This window comes from Mchenga conophoros, linkage group LG9 (assembly GCF_057382185.1).
Source record: "Mchenga conophoros isolate Kocher_MC1m ecotype Shallow Benthic linkage group LG9, M_conophoros_male_GT1.1, whole genome shotgun sequence".
Lineage (NCBI taxonomy): Eukaryota > Metazoa > Chordata > Actinopteri > Cichliformes > Cichlidae > Mchenga > Mchenga conophoros.
Genome location: NC_140534.1, coordinates 15,250,637 through 15,277,033, shown reverse-complemented (window position 1 = coordinate 15,277,033; position 26,397 = coordinate 15,250,637). Strand labels below are relative to the sequence as shown.

General features: G+C 43.0%; 3 protein-coding genes across 4 annotated transcripts; 1 reads left to right on the top strand and 2 right to left on the bottom strand.

Moving 5' to 3' along the window:
* Nucleotides 1-1,276: 1,276 nt before the first annotated feature.
* Nucleotides 1,277-6,423, bottom strand: LOC146567081 (uncharacterized). Its single transcript, XM_085286684.1, has 5 exons — nucleotides 6,314-6,423; nucleotides 5,972-6,229; nucleotides 2,315-4,408; nucleotides 2,141-2,239; nucleotides 1,277-1,455 (listed from the first exon to the last, which is right to left on the bottom strand). Exons 2-5 carry the CDS (start codon nucleotides 6,225-6,227, stop codon nucleotides 1,427-1,429), a joined length of 2,478 nt encoding a protein of 825 aa, XP_085142810.1. The 5' UTR covers nucleotides 6,228-6,229; nucleotides 6,314-6,423; the 3' UTR covers nucleotides 1,277-1,426.
* Nucleotides 6,424-9,088: 2,665 nt separating this feature from the next.
* On the bottom strand, nucleotides 9,089-12,277 carry LOC146567080 (bucky ball-like). 2 transcript variants are annotated; one of them, XM_085286682.1, is made up of 7 exons: nucleotides 12,003-12,277; nucleotides 11,745-11,897; nucleotides 10,196-11,650; nucleotides 10,054-10,110; nucleotides 9,649-9,735; nucleotides 9,487-9,560; nucleotides 9,089-9,328 (listed from the first exon to the last, which is right to left on the bottom strand). In XM_085286682.1, the coding sequence occupies exons 1-6, from the start codon at nucleotides 12,007-12,009 to the stop codon at nucleotides 9,529-9,531; spliced, it is 1,791 nt and encodes a 596-aa protein (XP_085142808.1). In that variant the 5' UTR covers nucleotides 12,010-12,277; the 3' UTR covers nucleotides 9,089-9,328; nucleotides 9,487-9,528. The 2 variants fall into 2 exon arrangements, with proteins under 2 accessions (XP_085142808.1, XP_085142807.1); XM_085286681.1 differs by having other exon boundaries at nucleotides 9,491-9,560; nucleotides 12,003-12,275.
* Nucleotides 12,278-12,945: 668 nt separating this feature from the next.
* On the top strand, nucleotides 12,946-26,045 carry kbtbd2 (kelch repeat and BTB (POZ) domain containing 2). The gene is made up of 4 exons (XM_085286679.1): nucleotides 12,946-13,212; nucleotides 15,690-16,247; nucleotides 19,944-20,109; nucleotides 20,321-26,045. Exons 2-4 carry the CDS (start codon nucleotides 16,075-16,077, stop codon nucleotides 21,878-21,880), a joined length of 1,899 nt encoding a protein of 632 aa, XP_085142805.1. The 5' UTR covers nucleotides 12,946-13,212; nucleotides 15,690-16,074; the 3' UTR covers nucleotides 21,881-26,045.
* The last annotated feature ends 352 nt before the right edge of the window (nucleotides 26,046-26,397 follow it).

Here is a 26,397-nt window from a genome sequence, read left to right as displayed (position 1 = left end):
AGAGGAACAGATGTGTAACCACTATATGTAATATAATATATAGTACTTTTTATTTTTACTCTGTGAATAAAAGTTTTCATTTTCTTTTTGCATCTGAAGGTGTAGCTGCTCTGCATTTTTGTTGTATACTGTATAAAGACAATTAAAGGCTTCTTATTGTAATGATCATAAAACCATTTGTACTTGCAGACCTCATATCAATATATGTATTCTGTTTTTAGAGTTTTCCTTTACCTGCTCTCAGGTAACCAGGTCTGCAGCTGAAAGAATAACCCTGTCTTACAGACTTCTAAATATTCATTAATTGGAATAATAATGACATCTGACATTTTTTCATGTTTAAATGACAGATGTGAGCTATTGCAAGTCCATTGGACACAGCTGGTATTATCAACAGCTTTTTTCCAGTCTTACTGAGCAAACACATTCAAACACCACTGATCTGCCTGCTGCTACTTTCAGCCTGCACTGGTTGTTTAGCGTCTTCATAGTTTAGTTTCAACTTTGCTGCCTACCTACCAGTGTTTGTAACTACTGAGATGTGGCCAGCACCCAATTCTTTCATGTGAGCATGTTTATAGCTAGTCTAACAAACCCTGTGGGTTTAATTACCTTTATGTGTCCACTTGGCCTGATTCAAGTAAGTGAAGGCAGCTAGTACAGGCCATTCTACTCACTTCATTAAGAGTACTCCATATTCATCCTATAGCCCAAGCCAGTTACAGTAGCCACATAATAGCCAAAAACGTTATAAGTTCACCTTTTTGGTGCTAATAGCTCATTAGTACAAAGAACAAATGAGAGCCAGCTTCTTGCAGTTCAGCTCAAGGCCCTTCATTGACCAAGTCTATCAAAACAGGTCAGACCTTCATAAAAATTTGCTGTGCTGATCAGAGTCTAAGGTTTCTGTTTTGTAGGATTTTGAAATTCAGTTATTGAAAGCTAACAGTCTGGGCTGTAAATGCTGACTGCATACCTCTCAGCAAAAGTTGCAGGTTTTATTCCCCAATGACTGCTGAGACAACCAGTACTGATCTGAACATGATACATCAAGTCTCCACTTGATAGATGAAAAATTCAAATTACCTTAAATCTTTTAAGATGTTGAATAATTTAAATCTGATGAGCAGTTCTACTTTCCAAGAAATTTTAATCTGCTCTTTAGAAAAGTGGCATTTCTGATCGAGTGTAAGGGATTGTGTCGTTAGCATAGAAATGGGTCCATCTAGTGGACACATTCATAACTGCAGCTTGAAAACCACAAAAGCGCAGGACAAAAACTTAATTCTGTGTTTATTCAGCAGTAATAAATAGTGAATAATGTGATCACATACAGACAATTAAAGTGGGAAACATTTAAATTAAGTGTACATCAATTTCTAAAAAGTGCTTTTTCACTTTGTGAGATTTGTGCTAGTTGTGCAGATCAGCATCGTGTGTCTCTGGTAAGAGTTCCTGCAAAAAAAAGACAAAAAGTTTACACTTCATTTGTTCATATCTGACCATTTTTTCTAAATAAGTAATAAATGATACACTGTTTATATTTAAAGTTCTTATTTTGAGCACTTAAGACTCAATGTTTTTTTTAAACCAACCCAAATATTCAGAATTAAGGGCTAATCAACTGTCAGACATCCCATCAAAATAAATTACCGTTACATCATCCTTGTCGTTCGTCTGAGCTGCAAACCTCCAAGAGGACATATGGACGAGAGACCCTTCATCTCCTGTTTTCCTGCCTATAACCTTGAAATAATCTGTGCACCATGCTGAAAGATGCCTCAATTCCTACAAAGCATCAGGTGGACAAAGGCTACAAGAGCAGCTATAGTAAAGCATGCACTTCTGTGGAGTGTTTTACCTTCAGGTTAACAGGCTTCAAACACAGCCGGACTCTAAACTCTTCTTTTAAGTGTAAAAGTTACTTCAGTTATTTAAGATGATAGTTCTGCTCTTTACAGTTTGTTTAAAAAAAAAAAACAACATTTTAAAAAAAACGACCGACATCTTGTCACACTGCAGCCTGTTCCCTGTTCTGAATTTAGTTTAAAAATCAACCCTGAATATAAAGGTGTGTCAAACACTTCTTACATCTGAGACCATAAAATAAATCTGAAGCATGGTAAAACATGAGGCAAACCTTGTGATTGTGGTTGTGATTTCTTGTGTCTGTTCAAGTGTTGTGATCTGGTTTCATTCTTGGAGCCATCTGTGTCACTCTTAGGCATCCATGATTTCTCTGTTGGCAGAACAATGTTATTAGAAATGTGGACCAGCATGTAAGGAGAGAATTCTAGATAAACTGTGTGCTCACCAGTTTGCCACCTGTGCATCAGGTATCTCTGGTCCACATCCCTCCAGTTGTCCTGAAGAGGCACAGCACAGTTCTCATCCATTTCCCGGATGGCATTCCCGGTGGTGCAGTGGTGTAGCCTCTCCCAAGCAACAGGCTGATGCTGCAGCTCATTGCACACACAGTTCTTCTCCCTCAGCTTTGGATACATCGCTCCAGGACTCTTCTCCAGGTTCTGCTTACATGCTAGTGGCCTTTTAAGGTCTGCGAGCTTCCTGAGATTGTCACCCGGCCTCCACCTTTGACCTTTGCGACACGAGCTGTTTTCAGAGGATTCGCCCTCAGTGTCATGGCCCCGATGAGGACTGCAAAGATCAGGATTAGAATCTTTCCTCAGCCGCCTCTTGGTGTGAGATTTACATGCGTCACATGTCGGTAAGGGGGCGTCGTTCCACTGCTGGAAGGGAACCGCTTTTCTTTTTAAGTTGTGCCCGTCAAGTCCAGGGCTGGCAGGCATACAGGTTCTACGTTTTGTCAGACATCTGGAGCAGAGTCTTTCCCTCTTTGGCACACGAGTACTGAAAATGTTCTCATTGAAGCTTCTGCTGAGGCAGCATTCATGGTCGGAAAGGCTTCTTCGATCTGCTTTGCCTTTGGGTTTGTATTTCTCCTTTGACTTGCGAATATTTAGTTCTTTGTATTCGAGGTCTAGTTTTCGCCTTCGAGCAGAAACATCTAAACCCTGAGGTCGGGTCTGCTTCTTGGGAGCTTGCGGCAACTTGTTGCTGTAGTAGACATTCTCAAAATCAGCTAGCCAGTTAGTTGAGGGGAGATAGGCAGGTAATGATTCGAAGGATGTGTCCTGAGAATCCTGGATACTGGTTTCTGTTCTGCTTTGGCTTTGATCTGCCCCAAGAGGAGAGCTCTCCAAATGTTGCACATTGGATACAGCCGCCATCTCCGTGCACATTAGATTTGGTTTAAAAGGTTCTTCCGAAACAGGTGATTCCATCATAGGGCAGATATCAGCTTCAACCACCATCTCATCCTGCACAGTGGAGACTACTCCCAGGTCATCCTCTTCCAACGGCGGCATGTCAGTCATAGCTGTGCCATCTTCCGGAGGAGCCTCCTCTTCCAGCATCATGTCTGCAGAAGTCACCTCATTAGTAGTCAGTGTTTCCTCAAGAGACTCTGCGGGACCATTTTGGATCAACGACTCTGAGGAAGGAACCAAGGTGTCGTCCCTGGACCAAACTGAAGACTCCATCTTCCTCAACTCATCCAGGTAGCTTGTATCAAACGACAGGTGAACGACTTCGAGTTGGGGATTCTTGGTCATACTCTGCTCTCTCTCACTCATCACCCCAGCTTCCCCACATGCTGCCTCTTGAGACTCCAAACTGCAAACGACAGGGACCATCTGGTTCCCAGATTCTTCTAGAGCAGGGATATTCTCACCTGTGCTGGGTGCTCCAACTAACAGGATATCAGGACAAACCTGGAGTGCCTGCTCCGACTGGTCTGCAGGGAGGCAGAGTCCCTCGTCCTGCAGGACGTGACCCTGGAGAATGGAGCTACACTGGACCATGTCCTGGGAAAAACTACGGGATACTTCTGCGGTCTCGTGAGAGTGCAGAAGCTGTAGTCCCACAGGTGTGGTGCAGCATTCAATCCTCACCTCTTCAGTTTGAATCACAAAGCTGCCATTTGATGGAGTCCTAATGGTGGACGAGGGCACCATGTCATTACTCTCTGGAGAACTCTCCACAGTCAAGGCTGACGAGAGCACCCGACTGTTGGAGACATTGGTGGTGGTGCTGCTGCTACAAATTGGGAAGACACTGGATGACTCCATGTCTCTGGAATTTGGGGTGCTGGTGTTCTGTGTCACTGAGAGTGGCTCAGTTTGCACCTCGGAGCTGGTCATTTCTCTGGTTGGGGAGTTGTGTTGGTAGCGCAACCTGCGGGCGTGATAGGCCATGGTCTGGTAATACTGGGGGTTTAGCATGCGCCTGTAGTCCATGAGATGAAGGTGGGTATGTGGGACGACAAAGCCAGGTGGCTCCATGTATGGATTAGGCTGATAGTGTGGCATCATTGGCATCCCAAAACCTGTAACAAGACAAGAGGATTAAGTGAATACCTCAGATTTTAATTTGTTAAAGGCTGCCACTACAATGGTTTACTACTGCTCGTGGGGAGCCAGTTAGTGCATAGCTACAACATTGAAACCACAGCTGCTGCAGATGTTAATAAAAATACAATACAAACATTAGAACTACAGCCATGTAGGGCTATTCATAATGCATACCCTCCTAGTTTGGCACTTAAATTTTAATGACAAGGCTTTGACTGTAGTAGTAAATACTGGGCTGATGAACAAATGAGATGGTCTAGTGTCAGCTTGTGTGGGACTGCACAGTATTTACCCTCCTCATCTCCCCTTTCTACATAAAAATGACCAATATACAGGTGAAGACACACAAAGGAGAGTGCCAAAGACATCATACGATGATTAAATCTCACAGATGGCAAAACATTGTTGCTTTTTTTAAAGATATGATTCAAAAGAGACAAGTCTGATGCAGCCTTCCTGAAACCAAAGACTACCACCAGAAAAAAAAAAAAAACTACAGCTCAAAGAGCTACATTTAACCATCAGTGGGAAAGGTCATTGCTGATTAAGACTGTTTCATCAATCAGACTCCTTTAGTGCATATCTACTGAGCAGTTTGACACTGAACACTTTCAGGTACAGCTGTTTAGCTGCTTGTTACTGCAAATACCTAATGAGCCAATAGCAAGCTTCTGTTTAAACACCACAGTCTACCTGAATATTGTTGCTGACCATGTAGAAAAAAAGAACACCTGCACACATCTTCTAATTGCTGTGTCCAAAAGGATAACACCACATCACAAAGCTCAAGTCAACTCAAATGAGCTTCTTGAACATGGCTCCGTGTACTTAAATGGCCTCCACATTCCCCAGATCCACATCCAATAGAGAACCTTTGGGATGTGATTGATCAGCAGATTCTTACCCTGGATGTGCAGCTGTATGATGCCATCATGTTAATGGGCTGAAATCTCTGAGGAGTGTTAAATGTGGAGCATTAGCGATTTAGGCAGCACTGAATTGGGATTTCTTTTTTTTTTTTTTAAAGTGACCAAGTACTAGCAAGGTGTACTTAATGAAATGAGTGGATTAGCGGGCAGGGGTTCTCTCATAGTTGACACAAAGGCTCATGTTGGCACTTCAGGGAAAGACAAAAGTTGCAGGATTTAGCATTTGAAGATATTGAAACGCACATTGTGAGATAAAGTCTAGACAGCTTGCCAGATACAAATTTCTGAAATATAATTACACACCTTTTGTGAAATAAGTGTTATTTAATGAGGATTTTAAGCAGACAGCTACAGGATTAAGTAAGAAAAAGAATTAGATACAGGGGATTAGATTTCACTCCTCTCAATTATTCCCTAACATTGAATTCCTAATTAATTTCACCATATTCAGAAACAAGCAGAAAACCCATTTATTAAACAGGTTCTGAGAACTGACAGCATTTAGAGGTTTCACAGGCTTGAATAATGTTCAACATCTACACAAGGAACTTGAGTCCCAAAACTCTCATTAGTCACATTAAAAAGCACTAACAGTTGAGTTAAGCTTACCTAAACCTGGGTAACCATAGTATGGATTGTAGGACACAGGCATGGGCATCGGTACAGGCCACTGCAGACTCTGCATGGGCATGTATGGCTGCGAGGGCTGTATGTAGAAGAAAGGTTTGTGTTGCTGCTCCTCAGCACGTGGAGCCCCTGGAGCCGGTTGTTGGGGCCCCTGGGACGGCTGAGCTGCACTCAGTGGGTTTGGACCACGGGGGCCCAAACTGTGTGAATATTGCAAGGTAGACGTTGCTGCCTCCATATCTGAACAAAGAGAAGAATCAAAATAATTATTGATACCTTGTTACCGCAATACCCTTTGACAGACTAAAAGTGACTTGTACCTACTTGCATAAGGGTTATCCACTAAACAGCCAACACACCTCCTCTGCGGGTTAAATAGGAAATCAAGGGTGTGCGATTAAGGCCAGGCTGGCATTTTAGTGCCAGGTGACAATTGTCCAGTTAAAGTTAAGCAATTTGCATTAAAAGCCAATGAGAAATGTTTGTTTCCAAAGATCCCCTCCCACTCTGCATCAGCTCACCTGTGAAAAAGGCAGATAATAGATCAGAGACGTGGAGAAAGTAAGACTGATGACTTCCACTGACCCAAAACAGGTGACAGGGGAGGTGAGAAGCTGAGTGGCTCTAATGGAACAGAGCTGCTGCTCATTGACGTGATCTACCTGATGAGAGTAGCATTGATAAAAGACGCAAAGCAGCTCATCTTGTCATTTTTAGCGTCTTCGTTAAGTTCCCCCTTACTTGGAGCTGAGCAGCAGTAAAATGCAAAGCATGCATCCACAAGCCCTGTGTGATATTCACGTTTGACCCCTGACGAGCCAATTATGAGTTTAGATGGGAGCTCATTAAGTAGCCTTGAGCAGTGTTTAAAGATGGCATTATCCATGAAGAATAAACTAACAGACCGTTTTGTTGACTTTGCAGTGATTTTAAATCAGCACTGCTACTGGAAGAGGCGTTCTATGAAGGCATTAAAGAAAAAAACGCACCCTTTTTCTCACGTACTTCTTTTTCTCACCCTGTTTCGCATGTGGAGACTGAAAAGCTAACTGATAATTCACAGAAACTTTCTTTTATTGTATTGAAAGGTTGTAAATGCAGACACCAACACTAGTGTTTTTACACAGTCTTCAAAGAACCAGCAAACCTGGGACAAATTCTAAATGCAATGGATCGCTAAATAGTTGTAGGTTTTCCTTGAAATTTTGAACATCTTGTATTACACAAGATGAATAAAAGCCCCAGCAGAGTCTGCTGATTTTTATTTAGATGTACAGTATTATTTCCAGTTCACACTCGTGGCCTGGAGAACCCAATACAGCCAGGACCATCACCAAAAAGCAGGGAGGCATTCTCGAGGTCACCAGGCTCCATGCACTCCAGCTCTCAGCTCACAGCTGGATTCAAATAATTGTTTTGGTTCTTTTAGGAAAGCTTCTGAGTGAAATATGTCTGTGCAGCCATAATGAGAATAAGTGAGTTCTTTAACAGCTAACGAGACGACCTCTTTTAATAGAGGATACACTAAAAGAAAGGAAAATGCGATAGCATCCAACAGTTCAAAGCAACAAACCATCAACATAAGGTTGTGCAGATTCTTTATCATACATCTGTTTTCTTAACTACTTCCTTCAGCTGCTCACTTTAGGGGTCACCACACCAGCTCATCTGTGTCCATCTCACCCCATCCTAAACATCCTGCTCTACCACACCAACCCTCTCTTTTGGAGAGAAAGGAGCCGACTCTGGGTGCACCCTTTACAAGCCGCTAGTGCAAATCAGGAAACTATGAACTAGATACTTTGAACTTTATGCTGGCCTAATCAAATCTGCTTTTGAACGTCCTGTGCTCTGTACTTATGTTACACACCAGTTTTAAATAAATAAAACTGGGTTCGAACCGGCAACCTTCCGATTACAAGATGAACTGCCAACTCTTGAGCCACGTATTAGTTCTGTCCTTCGCTCTAATGGTTGAATTAATTTGACTTAAGTCACAGAAAGCCTCAATAAAGGCAGAAGTTACACCTTTGTCTCAGAATAATGAGGTGGTATTTTTATTTTTCATATGACTTGCATGTCTTGAAAGAACACATGAAGCAATGTGTCTACCATGAACTTTTTTAATCACATCTTCAGGTAATTATTTCCAAACCAACATCAACCAGAGTGCCAGGTAGATTTTGGGGGGCAAACTCAAGGACAGAGAGCAAAGGGAAACCATCACTTTCTTGTGTCCTTGACTCCTCTTCCCACCATAGGTGCAAGCAGAAGAGGTGAAAAAGGGATACAAGGAAAAGGAGTCAAAGCAACAGCTGCTTGGTATATAGTCTCATTTTAAAGTGATATAAATGAAATGACATTTCACACAGCTGTATTTTATGATCTCAGATGTAAAAGTGCTAATGTTGTAATTCAATTAATAAAATAATGCAACAAGGCAAGATGTACACGGAGAAACGAGGAAGAAAAGATTAAATAACAAACATGAGCAGATGAGCTGCTTAAACGGTCCTCCATCCACTAATGCTTGTATAGTCCAGCTGTGTACTGTCTCCTTTATCCAGTGAAGGTAAAAACACTTCCACAACTATAGATCCTCCTGATGGTTCTAAGGAATACAGAAATTAACTTCAGGCTCACAGGCAGGACAGGAAACAAGGAGGTACACACTAGTGAATGAGAGAAACCCAGAGCACAATCAATGATGCTCAGCTAGAAAACATTGGACTACCCCACCGCCTCCCCCCGGTCAGGAGAGCATCCTTTGAGAGGTTAATCAAAACTGTTCTTCAGTGATTTCAAGGGTCTGCAAATACAATTTGGCATTCGATAATACCAGGTTGATATTAATAGTCTTCAGGACAATACCGAGAAAATTCAACAATCCCTTTTGAGAAACCTCAGAAACAGACTGAGGGGAGCAGAACATCAGCCTCGAACGGATCGGCTGATTGTAAAGTGAAAAGAGAATATTTTCCATGCCAACATAATACAGCCAGCTTTGTTTAAACTTTGTGTTTTGCATGGAGGAAACATTACTCCTGGGTAATTCGTTCCTACCTGTATTCAAAATGTTAAAAACAAAAGAGTCACCACAAAGATTAAATAATGACATTTTATTGGACTGGCCCCAAACAATGGCACACCCCCGGGTGTTACTACCTCTGTGAAATCTGTTAATCATGAGTAGTGCAAGACAGTGTCACTGAGGTTTACTTCTTTTTTTTTTTTACTTTTTTCACCAAACATAAATAGGCCTCCTGTGCGGTGCATTTCACCTAGTGCTCCAAATATCTCCAAACACATCCTTGAACATTTACACCCTTTGGGGGGGACCTGAGGGGGAGAAAAAGAAAAACAAAATTAACACACTTTAATAAATTATATAATCAGTTGTCAGTCACTATAAATATATTAGACCCCCCACAGCAGCACAGAGTACTGCAACTGAGTGAAAAGTACCCCATCACATCAAGCATTTTCCTGAATTTCACCTACAGATCCACAAACTTTGTTCAAAAGTCGGTCAAGGGACATTAACATCTCGGTTCCCCTCTCACTGTAGAGCCTGAATAAACAACAGGGTAGATTCTGTTAAATATTCACACAGGAAATCTAAAACAGAAGAACTACCTACTAAAGAAAAACGCATTAACCTCTGTTCCAGTGTGGTGGCAGCTCGTCGTCGTCACGGGCCTCATCTCTGGGCCTGTGGTACATCACTTTCCACTGAGCACTTGTTTCTTTTCAACCCGTGCAAGCAGGAGACACAACAGTGAGTGAAAGTTTAGTAAAACAACATGCACACAGTAGAAATGTATGAAAACTGAAACTATGCCACAGTAAAAACACACCTTATTTAGTTAATTAGACTAAAGAGTTTATGGTTTATTTTGCATTTGCATTTTTTTTTAAATTGTATTATTTTAAAATATGACAAACACTGCTCACATCATAAGAAACAAACTATGAAAACCTAAACCACTCAGCTGATGCTGGTGAGCAGAATTTAAAACCAAGCAACAATAAAACTTGAAAGGACAACATTTCGAGTTGCACACCTTGTCTCCTCCTGGGAATCACATCGCCTTCAGTCAGATCTTCTCTGCAGAGCCTCTCTGTGAGAGACGGTTCAGAGTCACTACAATGAACAGAAAGGATCTGAAAATATCACAGAAGGAGGCGTCCTTGGCTCAGACTTACCTTGACATGTCCTACACTGCAGCTCGCCGCTGTCCATCTCGCCTGCCTCACCTTCACCTGCCTCTTGCTTGCAACCATCTCTCTCTTCGTCCTGGTCCACTGCATCCGTGGGCTCTTTGTACAGGCCTCTCTTATACGAAGACTTGGCTGGATGCCTTTGTGGTAAAGGGTGAGTCTTCCTCGGTGAAGAATGCTTCCTCACAACCACCCTGATGGGCTGCTCGCACCCTCGTCCATATCTGCCCTCATCCTCCGAATCTCCAGCATCGTCCATGTACATCTTTGAGCTGTGAACTTTGCTCCTGCCCGTCCCTTTAGCGAGGCTCTTCCCACAACACGCGCACACATACCTCTTCGTACCTGGCCGCCACACTTCCTCTACATCCTCAGCAGCACGGGGAGATCCACCAATCACCTCGGTGAGCCGCCTTCCTGCGTACATGTGGTGCTGGGGAAAGAGGTCCACGTCGTCCAGATCCGTGGAGAACATTTCATCTCTGGAGGAGAGTTCATCCAGAGATGGACTAAGGACGCTCATGCGTTCGTGTTTTGGCTGCATGGACAGGTAGTTGTAGTAGTAAGGAGCAGTCGGGGAGCAGAGGTGGCCAGGTCCGGCAGATCCAGGTGTTAAAACATCATCGAACGGCAGCTTGAGGATCTGGTAGCTCCGATCAGCTTTGGCTTCATCCAAAGACACTGCTGGATGTTCCACCGTTGAGACGTGGTCTCTGTTTTTAGACTCCTGTACTGATGGCTGAATGGAGGAAATGGCGAGTGAGGCTGGAGTGGAATTACGCGGCTCCTCGGCATCACATCTGGGAACACATTGATCAGTCACTGAGACATCTGACTGGATATCCATGACTTCTTCTTTCCCAAGATGGAGGAAACCATCTACTGCCGACCGCTTGCCCTCAGGACACTCCTCATGGACAGAGGAGCTATCGAGGGGCAATTCCTCTTCCAGTCTTCCTGCCCAACATCCCTGAGCGGTCAGGGTGCCTAAGATCATTTGGCTGGACTCATCGGCTGCAGTGGATCCGCCGAAGGTCACAGTAGTGGACTCTGAATGCAACATGCGAGCCTGCTCTTCATTCTTCTTTTCTTCTTCTGGAGAAAACATTCCTGAGGACTGGGACGCAATTCCGGAGTCGAGTTCTCGTTCGGCGCCCTGCAGTTCATTGGCTCTAATTTTATCCAGGCACTCTATGAGCTTGGTTATAGCGTCGCTGGGGTCAGTTTGGGCCTCCGAGCAGGCCGTTTCCCGACGGCCATGAGGCTGTGGATGGTAGTGATGCTGCTGCTGGCGAGGTACGTCGCCCCAGACAGGAGCGTGGAAGCGAGGCTCAAACATTCGCCTGTAATCCATCGGGTAAATAGGAGCATGTGGTAAAACAAAGCCAGGGTATTGCATGTACTGGTAAGGGTGCATGCAGGGGCGGCCAAAGTTAAAAGCTGGGAGGATGGTGAGAAGATAAAGGGAATGAATGGCAATGAAGCTGCATGCACCATCTGCAGGTTTAATGCAACAGTGGATGAGTGTACATACCTCCAGGCAGACCAAAGTGACTGTATGGGTTGTTGAGCTGCCACTGTGGATAGAGGTAGCAGGGCTGAGATGGTGGCTGGACATAGAAAAAAGGTCTGGGATGGTGATTTCTCTGTTGTCCACTCCCAAATGATTGTGGCTGTTTGCTTGCATCTACAAAAATGTGTTTTAAGATCATTAACAAGCAATAAGTAAATAATCCATTATTAAATTAAAGGTTTAATCAGCATGAGATGAGATACTTAAGGCTGCCTTTACCGTCCATTTTCTTTCTCCTTCTTGCTCAGCCTGTCAGAAATAAAACCTCCAGAGGGATTAAAACAGCCACATAAACATCCCCAAGCTTCTGGAAATTAAACTCGTTCGTTTGTTTGCTTTTTTTCTCCTTCTATAGTTAAAGTTCCTCTAAACAAACAACGGTAAAGAGGCTTCCCACTCAGGTCCACATGACGCGACCATAAACCAAAGCTGAAACATCTCCGTTAATCAGTCATATAGGAAACAGCTGCAACTCCTGCAGGGCTGCCTGATTCAAGTGCAAACGGAGAAATCAGCATCGCGACCTGTAAATAAATGAATAGTTAGGATTTATTCCAGGGGGTTACAACCTAAAACGGACACACAAAATAAAGAGTCGGCATCAGTAAATAAGTCAATTAAATTATGTTACGCCGGACAGTTATGTCTGAACATGCCAAATTCAGACCAACACCCGACATCGACATGACAGTTATTTTATTTTATTGTATTTTATTTTATTAGCCGAAGGGAGACATAATTAAACAAAAATCGAACAAAGTCAGTTAAGGAAAATATCGATTTAAAAAAGGGCTCAGAATAGTACAAAGAGATCATGGCTAATGAATACTAAAACTCACGAATAAATATGGTTAATATGATATCCTTTAAAAACGTCTTTTTGTTTTTGATTCTGTGTATTTATTTGCTTATTTGATTGTTTCTTTGTAGAGCCAAATCTTTGATTAAAAGCTTAATTCTAATGTCACATATAATTATTTGCCTATATATTTAGATCCGTAAGATTAATGAAAATTATATTATCTATTATTGTAAATATCAATAAAATACTAGGGTTTTATTGTTAAGTGTTAATAAATAAATGTTTTTAATAAATAAGAATGCAGGGGACTTTGCTCTTGTCGGTGGTTCTAAAATAAATGTCCATAATTGTTTTTCTCAGGTGCAGTGTCTGTCTCAGTCCTGCAGGGGTCGCTGTTTGTCTCTTCATCAGAGGACGCAGCTCGCTTGATTCCGGCGCAGGCGCAGTATCCTCTGTTGGCCTCTTGTCTTGGAGGCGCTTATGATGCGTTAAAAGGTTGTCCGCTGCTCGGACCTTCCACACAGCTACTCAGCGTCTCAGCTCGGCACGGGGAGATCACTGCACGCCTTCTGTTGATGGGAAGAAATCCCGTGACGGTTTAGAGTGTGGATCCTGCTAAGGTTTACAGTAAGCTAAATTTTTGTTGTTTTTTTTTTAGGCGTTCTGCGCGAGAAGTGGCTCAGCTTATTTAGCTCTTTTAGCAGCTAGCCTAGCAGTTTGTGTGCGTGTTAGCAACATGACCACTCTCGTTAGCTACTGCTATAACGCCCTTTTTTCATAGCAGCTTCTTTGCTGAGTTGATGATATTATATCCGTGATTTTCTAACTATAACTGCCGGCTCATCCTTCTCGCTAGCTAACTGGTAAGGTACACCGGAACTACGAAGCTAATGGGGAAGCTATAGTTGCTAACTTGCCGCGGGTGACTACTTGAGCCAGTGATATAACGTTACATAGAGGCTAGATGTCTAGCTATCGTAATCAACAGATGGGGGACCACCTCTGTGGAGGTACACGTAAGAAACATAGCCCCGTGGTGTTTGCCAACTTCAACATCTGGCTAACGGCTCCATGTTTTAGACAGCACCGGGGTTTGTTTTGGACGTGGTGGAACGTGCTAACGAAGCTAGCAGTCCAGTTTCAGTGTGGTCCGAAAAATGTTTGGCCGGACTGAAAAAATATCTCAGTATTTATCTGCAGGATAACCTGTTAGCAGGCTGTGAGGCTGACTGCGTCCTCGGTGGCTGGCTGGCTGCGTAAAAAGCACGTTTTCCAAGGTGTTGCGTGCAGATTGGGCCCGCATTAAGTGGAAGAAACCCTGTAGACGCATAAATGTGGATGGAGTTGTATCAATCTTGACAGTTGACAGCTGTTAATATAGATATGAAGTTTTTCCGCGGTGTGTGGAACGTGCTAGTAAATTGCACCGATGCATAACCCCGAATCCGTTAGCCTGCAGACTGGTGTAACATATGTTAGGTAAAGATTATTAGCGGGTTTTTTTTTCTTTTCTTAATAACATCACCTTTGCGGCTTATACTCCAAGGTAGATTTTCATAGACCTGGGTGAGGTTGAGGTTCAAGACAGGTGACTAATTGGAGCTGGAAAACCCCTGCTTCAGTGTGGCTTAGTAAGGCTTTTTTTTAATTTTTTCTGGCAAAATGTGGTGACCCATCTTCCTTGCTTCTTGGCACTGCTACTGGTGATGTAACTGCATATAGAATTTTTTTTTTTTTTTTTTTTTTAAACATTGTTATTTCCTGAGGATTTTCACTCATTTTTTGTTTAATTGACAGCTGTGAACAAAGGTGAAATGAGATCAGATCAGGCAAAATGGTTTGGTGATTATTGAGAGTGCTTTAAAATCCAGAAACTCTTTAAGGTATTAGGTAGAGTTAGGATCTGGTGACTGGTGAAGACTTTAACGCACTCACCTAACTATTCGGTGACCCCTGAGGTCTGTACCGTAAACCAGTTGATCTTATCCAGATAACATCAGAGTTAAACTTGGGTTTCCTGTGAAGGTGGTTTACTTTAGGATTGTGTTAGGACAGGGCGTTTGGTGTAAAAACTCTGCTACATAAAAGTTAGGAGCCTGTGGTAACCCCTTGCACCAATGGAGAAGCCATGCTGTACACCAGCAAACAACAAAACATGTCTTTTGTGACTGCTACACCTGGAGTTACAAAGGGACTATTAAAAATGGACACATTGTAGCCTTTCAATAACAATTTTACAAAAAAAAACTGTGAATCCATGTAATTCAAATGCTGTCTTGTTTCTTAGAAGGGTTTTGGGTAGTTTCTAGCCAGGCTGTTTTCTGGCTTTTTCCTACTCTTACCAGTTCCAGCGCGATACAGGTGCTTGGCTTTGGGCATTTGTCGATGTTGAGTAGCAATTCCATACCAGTGTTAAATTAAATTGAGTGACTGGGAATCTTTTTGTAAGCTAATATCAGACTCGGTTCAATTGCACTCTCTCTAGTTTTGTAATATAACATTTCTATCCAGCCCAATCTTTTGAGTCAGACCAATATTCAATACAAATATTAGATCCATGCATCTCTTGTTGTTTCATCGTCTAAGTCACTAAGCAGTGATTGCATATTTTTGTGAATTTTGGGGTGTAATTATTTACCATCTTCACCATCATCATGTCATGTCACCAAATCACTTCATACAACAGAATTTAGTGTGAGAAACAGTGCCTTTGCACAAAAAATAAAAAACCATTACAGATTTTGAAACGTATATGTTTCTCGGGTAGCGAATCGGGTGGGGATATTTTCCAGTGTTAACCTTTCCCACCCAGCAGGAAATGGTGTGCTTCAACTGATAATACTCTTTAGTGTGAGATCACACAGACTGCGCAGGTTAAAGACAAACTAATGTCAGCGTTATTTGCGCTCTCACTGAAGAGCTGGACGAGAGGGTGAAGTGAGTGCTAAGACTCTGACGGGAAATGCAATTTTTCAGGGTGTTCAATGCTCAGACAACCTAAAGAAAATCAGAGGAATGTAAAGAGTTTGTAGATTTCTTATTTTTCCTCTACTGCCGGTTTCTCTGCATGTGAGACTCACGCTTCCTTTTTTCTTTTTTTACAGACAAGCACTGATGTAGCAGCTCGCTCTCTCTCTACCTCCACTCCCCAGTGCCTCACTGCATGACCTCAGACAACAAATAGGAAGCCCACAAGGGGGAAACAGCCCGTTCCTCAACCCGGACCCCCTTCCTCTGGATGCCTCGTGGTGATGCTCAGCTTTTGGCACATCTCTAGCAGAAGGAGCAACAGATATTTTTCGACATAGGTGTTGTACGCCTCCACTTGGGCTTGGGGAGTCATTAAAGAGTTGGCCCCTGCCCACTCCCCCTTCCCCATTTATCCTCTTGAATCTTTAAGATTGTAACTTTTTCTCCTGGTTGGCTGGAGTCCGGTTCTGCCGGCTGCGTTACTTTTCAAAACTGGGGCGGGATTCATGGGATGCGACCATGTCGGATCTCAGTGAGCGAAGGCCGGTCAACACGGACTACGCTGTCTCCCTGCTGGAGCAGCTCAAGTTCTTCTATGAACAGAAGTTACTGACTGACGTTGTGCTGCTGGTGGAGGACACGGAGTTCCCGTGTCACAAGATGGTCCTGGCCACGTGTAGCTCCTATTTCAGGTGAGTGCGCCTCACAGGGATGGAATAACTCGCGTTGTGCGCGTCTGCTTTTAACAGCCTCGGGCTGCTTGTGACTCTAAATGCGAAGAGATGTATGCATGCTGTCTTTATGTAGCCTGGTGAGGTCTGTGGGTGCTCACCTCCCTCAGTTTTAATGAATAATGCATCTTGTAGTAGAGCAAGTGTTACCTGCTCTATACAAAACAAGTGGATGGGGTTACTTGAGTGCTGGAATGTCCTCTACACCAGTTGAGGGTTTGACATAAATAACCAGGAAAAATGTTTGTCAAGCAAGCACAAGCTGAAGGAAGTCAAATTCCTTGTTTGTGTGAACGAACTTGGCCAAAAAAAAGATGATTCTGATTAACGAAAGTGTGGTAATTAAAATGAAGAGGCTCATCGTGGTGGTATTAAAAATATGAAGGAAGCCATGTTTTTGAGACACCGTCTTATTAAAATGCATGCTGTCATCAGGACTAGACAGCATGCATTTTAAAAATAGGTGAGTATTAACTGTAAAATGCATTTTAGTGTCCGCCTGTTCGACAGAAGTAGTCTGTTTTATCAACAAAAACGTTTTTGTTTTTTGGGCAGCAGTTTCTGATTAAAGCCTTCACCAGGAAGACAGGTGTAAAAGATGGTCTGCTTGAGCCCAAACTAAGGGACTGAACTGCTCTGGTCTGCACTATGTACCACGGCCGAGCTAAAAGGGAAGGAGCCAACATGTAGCCCGGGACAGACACAGATGGAGGCAGAGAGTTGATGCTGATGTAAAGATGATGTAGCTGTCAGCAGAGATGGAGACAATCTAGACAATTTCTAGAGTTGACAGTAGTAGTGCTCATGACTGTATTTAAAGTCAAACATTGGAAGGTTAAAGTTTGCAAGACCCCATAAATCAAACCACCTGCTCAGCTAACTCAAACATTAGGAGATGCATGTCTTCAATTTCTCACACGGTGACAAACCTGCAGAAGTAAGAACGGATTAAAATAAAGCTGCAAGCAGTGATGATTGTCGCGGCGTATCCAGCAAGTATGTGGATGTCTTTAGCCATGGATTCTACTTGGATGTTGGACAAACAAAACTTGCTAGGTGGTTTTGGATACCCCCTCATTATGTGTTTAACCTGCAGTGGAAGTGTTATGTGCATGTTTATCACGTTGTCCAGATTTCCTATTGCTACTAGGAATCGCAGTAACTGAGAATTATTACTGGCACATACATGGCTGTTATCACACGTAGTGCCTGTAGTGATCAAAATAGTTTGATTTGATAAATCATTTCCTGCTTTTTCTTCTTGTCATTTTTCAAATCAACTGGAAGAGAATGAATTTAAAGAGAAACTCCACCGTGAACCAGGGTTTGAGTGGTGAATTTTTAGAGGAGTGTTGGCCATTTACAGAAGTTGCATCAATAACTCTACATGGATTCGGTGCAGAAATAGAAATTGAGCTTTTGCCTGATTGTTGATGTTAAGCTAAGTTCAGTGATAAGGTAGGTAGATGCTGGTTTTGAACCTGCTTTGTGGTACGGGCACTGAAATATTTATGCATGGGGGGGAAAAAATGAAGCAAACATATCAATCAAAGCCCCCCGAGACCTCATTTGTCCACACCACATTGCATGATAAAGAGTGTGCAGTGTAGTGAATAAGATTCTGTGCATGATGGGAGCTCCTGCAGCATTTGAACACACCATCTACCTCCTTCCTGTCTCATTGCATGCACTCCAAGAAAAACCTCCCATCAATTCAGACCTCTCACAACCGTTTCCCATGCAGTCGTTATCTGGTGTGAACATGGGAAATGTTTCCCCTTCGGGGTGTAGAGGTGTCGCAGCACTTTCTCTTTAAAGTGGAGCCTATTCCTCCTCTTTCTCTCCACGCATGCCTCTCTTCAAGGAATGGAGGGCGTCTGTGCAGAGCGCTTGTGTTTATAGGGGGAAAGTCTGGTCACGTAGGTCCTGGTGAAAGATGGAGAGCAAAAAGTGGGGAAACAAGGGAGGTGGGGGTGTGCAGGGGTATGCCTGCAGGATTGCGTAATACAGGCTGGCAGGTTTGGTCGCTGTTGTGATCAGCACACAGACACACAGCCCCCAAAAGCCAGTGTTCAGGTGGGCAGAGCAGTTCTTTCTTTTTCATACAGTGATTGCTTTGAAAAATAAAAATTAGAGCAGCATGTTGTAGTCAGCTGTTTATCACCCTTGAACAACATTCAACAGTGCTCACCACAATGTCAAAAAGCTGATATATTCAAGCACAAAGGGCTTCAAATCCTCCAACCAGTGACTGCGAATTATCTTCCGGATGTTTTTTAGAGCAGGGGATTCTCTGGATTTTAAGTGGGCATAAGGAAATGAAGTGTTAGTGCTTTCGGCCTCCCCAAAATAGTAGTTGTGCAGTAATACACGGTGCCTCTGAACACTCTGTATCTAGCACAGAATCCAAATAAATGTAAATTACCATCTCAAGCCACTAACTGTTTCTCAGATTTGTAAATCTGAATGAACTGATGCAGTAAAGAGGCTCTGATTCGCGCCAGCTGCTGATGAATGACAACATGGCAGCGTGGGCATCCCACCGAGGCTGCTGATGCAGTGTGGGGGTTGGAGACTACCAGCCAGGTGCTGGGTGTTGCTTGTCGCCTTTTGTCATCTGGTATTAGTGAAACAAGCTTATTAGTGTTCAACAAGACAGCAGTAACATCTGTTCCAGGTAAATCGGTGATGCTGCAGTGTTTACCACAGATTATGAACTCCAATACAAAGAGTTGGAGCTGTTTTGTCAAAGGTACTTGGTGAAAATAACTTAAGCTGGTCTGCTCTTCAGCCTTGGTGACTTCATGTAAAAATACATGAAGTAGGTTGGAGTGATGCTCCAGAGCAGAGGCAGCCCAAGGTGATGAAGTTGGAGGAAACTCAGCTGACCTGAAATTCTATCATTGGTGTTCTTGTAGGTCACGGTATCTTTAATGTGACTTTTGGATAAGTTGGTCTTCATATAATTTTATAATATAAAGATGCATGACATAACACAACCAGTTGTTAGTTACTGTTACCCAGCATGCATGTGCCGTTACTGGTGTAAGAAATGGTTTGTTTCACCGATTTTTGTGTCTCAGGATGTTTGCCCCGTTAAACAGGATCAGTTTTGGATTAATAATTGTTTTCATATTAATGACTCACGATTAGAACCTGACAGATGGATAAAGAATTGTCAGTCCTGTGTTTCAGTCAGACATAATTTGAACAGAAATGTTAAAAGGAGGTGACAAACTTACTTTAAAGTGAAGCCTTTGTGTGGGAAATGCTGAACTTAGTTTGGAAATTTTATACAGATATTAAGAAGTCAGTAAACGGGTGTCATATTAGTATGTTAGATAACTGGCAGCTATAATGCCAGAGTTACCTGTAGAAAGAGAGGAAAGTACAAACTGGATAAAGCAGGCTCCTCTCCATCAGAGCTCATTGTATCTGTTATCTTGCTCTGAGTTATGATTAAGATGGTGTGGAAAATGTTTTCTGTTCATATTATTTATTTATTTTTTAAATTGGGTGATGCATATGATTAAAATTTCATATCTTCATGAACACCAGTGAACCTCAGTTGACATGAGATCTCGCTGTTTCACTTCCTCTTACATCGGCTGCTGCGTTGACTGTCGTCTCACTGTTGTTCTGGTCTTTCACTCGCAGGGCAATGTTCATGAGCGGCCTCAGCGAGAGCACGCAAACCCACGTCCACTTGAGGAACGTGGACGCGGCCACCCTGCAGATCATCATCACGTACGCCTATACGGGCAACCTGGCCATCAGCGACAGCACAGTAGAGCCACTCTACGAGACCGCCTGCTTCCTGCAGGTCAGTGCAGTGAAGGACAAAGAAAAGGAACAACCTGTGCTATTTCTCTGTGCCAAAGAGCTCTGTTGTTGATCTGAATTTGTATCAATCCGCCACTGAAAGTAGTGCTCTGGTAGTGGCCTCGATAAATTCTATCCTTATTTTGTATCTTTAAAGATAAGAATATGAAGAAGACTAAAACTAAAGACACATCCTTTATTCTCCTATTTAGGTTGAGGATGTCTTGCTGCAGTGCAGAGACTACCTGGTGAAGAAGATCAATGCTGAGAATTGCGTCCGCATGCTGAGCATTGGTGACCTCTACAGCTGTAGTGAGCTGAAGCAGAGCGCCAAGCGCATGGTGGAGCACAAGTTCCCCAAAGTGTACCGACAGGAGACCTTCCTCCAGCTGTCCCACGAGCTGCTCATAGACATCCTGAGCAGTGACAACCTCAACGTCGAAAAAGAGGAGACTGTGCGCGAGGCTGCTATGCTGTGGTTGGAGTATAATATGGAGGCACGATCACAGCACCTGTCCTCGGTTCTGAGTCAGATTCGCATAGATGCACTGTCTGAGGTGACCCAGCGCGCCTGGTTCCAGGGTCTGCCGCCTAACGACAAGTCTGTGGTGGTTCAGGGCCTCTACAAATCCATGCCCAAGTTCTTCAAGCCACGGTTAGGCATGACTAAGGAGGAGATGCTGATCTTCATGGAGGCCATGTCAGAAACCCACAGTGACGGTTATGTATTTTCTTCGAACGTGCCTACTACAGTAGTGTGTTACAGCCCACAGGCGGAGAAGGTGTACAAGCTGTGCAATCCCCCGGGAGACCTGCAGAAGGTGGGCACGCTTGTGACTCCTGATAATGACGTGTTCATCGCTGGTGGGCAGATCCCTCTCAAAAACTCAATCTCCAACCATGGCAAGAGTGGCAAGTTACAGGCGGTGTTCCGCTCAGTCGATAGTTTCTTCTGGTTTGATGCCCAGCAAAACTCCTGGGTGCCCAAAACCCCCATGCTGTGTGCTCGAATCAAACCCACGCTGGTCTACTGCGACGGCTTCATCTATGCAATCGGAGGGGATAATGTCGGAGGAGAGCTGAATAAACGCACAGTGGAGCGCTACGACTGCGAGAAGGACGAGTGGACCATGATGAGCCCCCTACCCTTCGCCTGGAACTGGAGCACCTCGGTGGTGGCGCATAACTGCATATACGTCATGACCCACGATTTGATGTACTGCTACCTGCCACGAGCCGACACCTGGATGGAGATGGCCATGCGCAAGACGAGCCGCTGTTTTGCATCTGCAGCCGCCTTCGGCGACCTCATCTTCTACATCGGCGGGCTCCACGTTGTCAGCAACTCCGGCATCCGTCTGCCAACGAGCACCATTGACGGCTCCTCAGTTACTGTGGAGATTTATGATGTCAAGAAGAATGAGTGGCGTCTGGCGGCGAATATCCCTGCCAAGCGCTACTCCGACCCGTGCGTGCGGGCCGTGGTGCTGCTCAACTCGCTCTGCATTTTCATGCGTGAAACCCACATGAACGAGCGTGCCAAGTATGCCATCTATCAGTATGACGTGGAGCTCGACCGTTGGTTCCTGCGGCAGCCCGTGTCGGAACGTGTGCTCTGGGATCTAGGCAAGGACTTCCGCTGTGCGGTGGGGAAGCTGTATCCCTCCTGTTTGGAGGAATCCCCCTGGAAACCCCCAACATACCTCTTCTCCCCCGATGGCGCAGAGGAGTTCGAGGTGGACGGTGAGCTGGTGGCCCTCCCTAACGTATAGCTCATAAGCACCCCTCCCCTATCTCTCCGTCTAAAGCAGGAGACTATATTACCAAGGAATAAACAATAAGGGGAGGGGGCTCATTGGAACTCTAGAAAACAAAAGGGTTTGACTTTCTGTATTGTAGAGGGAGCTCTGGACTTCAGAGGCTGTTGCTGATGAGCAGCCCAAAACAAGTTTGGAGCAACAACAAAAAACGCCCCCTCAAAATTACTAGTAATCTTAAAAAAATGTTTTCCCCGTGTTCATTGGTTTCTTATTTTTCTTTTTTTGCCAGTGAAATGTGTTTAGATTTTCCTACATTTGTCATACTGTTCCAACTAGAGCCCGACCGATATCAGCTGGTGCCCAATTGGCACGTGTCTTGTCCGATATTTTTCTACGAACGTAACACAAAAAACAAAGTTTGAGGTCATTCAGGCGTCCAAGCAACTCAGACTCCAGTGTTTCCTGCAGATTTCGTTTCTGTTTGTGGTGGTCACATTCTGAAATGAGTAAAATAAATATTACTGTTTTATAAGGTGCTCCTCTGCAGTTTTCAATTGCTGTGGTCTCTGTGATAAATAACAGTGCAATATATTCAGCTGCCTCTCCGGTGAGTCTCTCATCACTCGGTTTGGACAGCTGCTGACCAGTGCCAGCAGCTGTCCAAATCTACCACAGGGGGAAAGGCTGGAGAGGCAAGGACCACCACAACAGTGAGCCAGCCAGTAGGGAAACATGAGGTGGGAAGGGAGTGGGCTTTGAAAATAAGAGCGTTTAAATTTATGGAAGTTTTTTGCCCATGTCTGCATGAGAAACACTGGACTCATGGTTTACATTCACTCAGCACTGTCAGCAGCACATGTAGCAGAGTAGGAATCACAGCTTTGAAACGTGGTCAGGCAATCGGCGATCTGCCTCCAAAAGTAATTTTAACCATGATAAATAATGAGAACAATCTGAAATGCTCCAGGTTTGTATTTCCACCGATCAGCCACAACGTTAAAGCTGATCTTTTATTTATTTTTCGTTCCAATGATGGTTATTTCAAGCCACTGTACACACTGATATTCACTGGGAACTATTCAGTATTATATCACTGTTCATAACAGTTGTAACACAGTTTGTTTTGTTTCAGTTTCACTTGGCAAAGTTTGCTCTGCACCTCAGTTCAGTTTACTCTTTGGAGGTTTCTGGTCGTTTCAAGGCACGATGCACTCTTATATTCACTGGGAATTACTCAACAGTTGTGGCACAGTTTGTTAGTTTCACCTGGCGGAGTTTGTGTCAAATCTCATTTTCGTTTACGTTGACAGCCGTTAAGTCACCGCTGGCTTTTCGTGCTTCGTTGTGTGCAGCAGCCTCTAGGTCCATTACTGCCACTCACTGGTAGGAGACACGCATCACATCACTTTAGCTTTGGTGTTATAACTTATCCTAAAATCATGATCATAGTTCTCTTTGCAGTACAATGCAGTGGTGTCAAAGCTGTTTGATCTTCAGGCAGGTGGTTCTAATATAGTGTGTGTGTGTGTGTGTGTGTGTATACACCAATATACAGAATTTTTAATTTAAAAAAAAAAAAAGAAGAAAAAGAGCATCCACACCAAAAGATCCAGCGTCGTTCAGGCTCTAGTTCCTACAATATGATAATCTAAACGTCAGCAGATGCAGATGATGATGAGGATAATGATGCACTTGTAAATCTACTCAAATGTCAATGGCAACTGTACCAAAATTACCCCCCAAAGCCCCTTATTAGATTGTTGCTTCCCCCTCTCTCCGCTCCTGTTCTTTCCCCCCCTCTTCTCTCATTACTGATGAAGGAATACTCTGCAGAAAATCTGGCTTTACAGCATGAGAACCTCAGTTTGATCCACTTTAACATTTTTCTTTTGCTCTGTGCAAAAGAAGCTGATTTCAGACGTTAAGTTAACATAGTTAAAGTCAGTCAAAAGTGAGTGTAGAGTGCAAAAGTGTAGAAAAGCAGCAGTTCTCCCCATTTGATTCTTAAAACAAAAAATGTTTGACTCTTAATTTTAAAAAAGAGTTGTATTAGATTTTAACTGCGTCATTCTCTGCTTTCAGCTTTTATAAGATTTGCTGCTTTTCTTTAACTTTTTTTGCAGAGGTAATGAAATAGTTTCTAATCTAAGAGTTTAAGCTTACATCTTCAAATTTCAGTAACACTGGTTTACTTTTTTTTATTTTTTTATTTTTTTTCCTCTCTCTTGCAGTCACAAAGCAGGTGAAGTTTAATTTCCAGCAGAGTTTTCCTTTTTCAAAAAACAGGATCACTTATTTCCTCAAAAGGCCTGCAGACGAGGAAAGCAGAGGCTGCGGTTTTTGGGAAAGGCCAGAGAGGCTGTTTTTAAAAGCGAGAGAGAGGGTGACTGCAGGTTCAGCCACCCGTCGCCTCTCCTCCCTCACCTCTCTGTCCTCTGCCCTCACGCCGCCGCTGCCTGTTCCTCGAGTTGGTTTGCACACCGGTCTTCCACACAGCCAGCAGTCAACGCCTCACTCGATCTGCCGTGACATGATCGTGACACTTTGTTTTTCTCCAACACACAACTCCATTCACAGTACAAACAGGTTTCTGGCTCATCATCTTTTTAAGTTTTTGTTTCTTATTTCCAAGCTGCTGAAATATATATAAAATGTATAATAGAATATCTATTTTTCATATGTTTAAAAGAAAACTGTTCTAGTGTGGGGAAATAACCAGGTCTATTTTGTATTAGGTTTTTTTTTTTTTTCTTTTAAATTAATATCAGACTTTACTGTAGTGTGATTGTGGGGTTTTTTTTTTTTTTTTTGGTTTTTTTTTTTTTTTTCTCTTCCCCTATTGAATTACATTTTCCGAAGTGAATATCGAGGAATCTTGCTGCTGATTGGTTGTGAGAGGAGCGGGCTAGCCTTGGGATTTTTTGCTAAGGAAACTGTCCCGCCAACCACTAGCAGAAGTGGAGAGGGGCGGGGTTAGAGGAGGGAAGGGGTCTTCCTCCTTTTTTTTTCTTTTTTTTTTTTTTTTTTTTTAAAAACATGAGCACAGGTGCTTCATGACGAACCTTACTAGCATGTTTGGCTGCATCATATTCCTTTGGCACTGTATTTTGAATGAACGTTAATTTATTAAAAAACATACCAAAAACGTTCCTGAAAGTAGACTCCCTGTTTGTTTGTTTTTGTTATACAATTTTTGAAAAATAGGTGCTAGATGAAGAAATGCAAAAATAATGCACGTTTTTGAAATTCTTTGCTGTGGGGTTTCGGCACCTTGAAACAATGAGCTATTCAATGTAAAATAATGCAAAATGCTGTCAAGCAAGTTTATCTTTCATGCCTGGCATTGCTGAAATACTTTTTCAAGAAGTCAAAGTGTCTTGCTTACACCCCTACATACTGTTTATTCTGGTTCATGTGACAGACGTTAGTGAAGTTGCAGTTGCTGCTAAATACAGAAACTGAGCGAGCAAATACAGAATTGCTGCCTAGGAAATAGCAGGGCATTTTACATCAAATTCTCCACACAACTGTGTAGCATTTGTTTTGAAGGATGTTCCACACCTACAGCTCCAAAAGGTAGAATTGATCAAATTCTTTTATCCTGTATAGGTGTGAAGGCGTAAATATGCATGCAACGCGTTTGTATACTATGTTGGTGAAGCCATCAATACCATTAAATGGAAACACCAGGCTGCAAACATGAAATCGAGAAACAAAATAGTTTCTGTCAAATTGCTCAGATTTACTTTCCCGTTAACGTTAGTCACAGTAGAAAAATGGGATGGAGACCAAAAGCAAAATGTTGCAACTTCAGTTGTTGCTTCAAAGACTGGGACCAGATCTGCAACTAGTCAGTTGCTGCCTCCGAAGCAGTTTTGGTGCTTTGAAGTGGTGATAAAATAGCAACGAGACTGAGTCAGTCTGCTATCAGTCTGCAACTGAATGAAGTCTCTTTGAGATTATACAGTGATTGTGATAAATTAATTGCAAATCTTTCCATCTATTTCACATTAACAACTTACATAGAGTAAAGCCAAAACCTAAGATCTGAAAGAAGTTCTTCCACAAATAGTGACACAGTTGCTGCACAACAGCGATTTACCTGCAAAATCACACAGCTCATCAGCAACCTTGCTTTTATATAGGAGTACAACTAGCTGAGTCAAGTCCCCTGTTCCACAGAGATGTGTTGCAGACAGTAATTAGAGTCTGTTTCATGTGAAACTGCCCAACTTTGCAGCAGAATAAACATGATTCTAGATATAGGATATGGGAAACCTTTTCAGCTTCATTACAACTGTAAATCTAATCCATGTGGATGCTGGGGTCGGGTGTGGCCAATTTGAAAAGTGAAGCTGGTCAAGTGATGTCATTTAGTTTACTTTTTGAAATTATCTGAACCCAATATGTCGCATTAGAAAAATTCTAATAGACAAGCACCACTGAGGATGGTGAGAAATGAGTCTGGAGAAAGGTTTTGAAAGTGGAAACATGCTGTCATTTGTGAAATAGTTGGGTAATAACTGAAC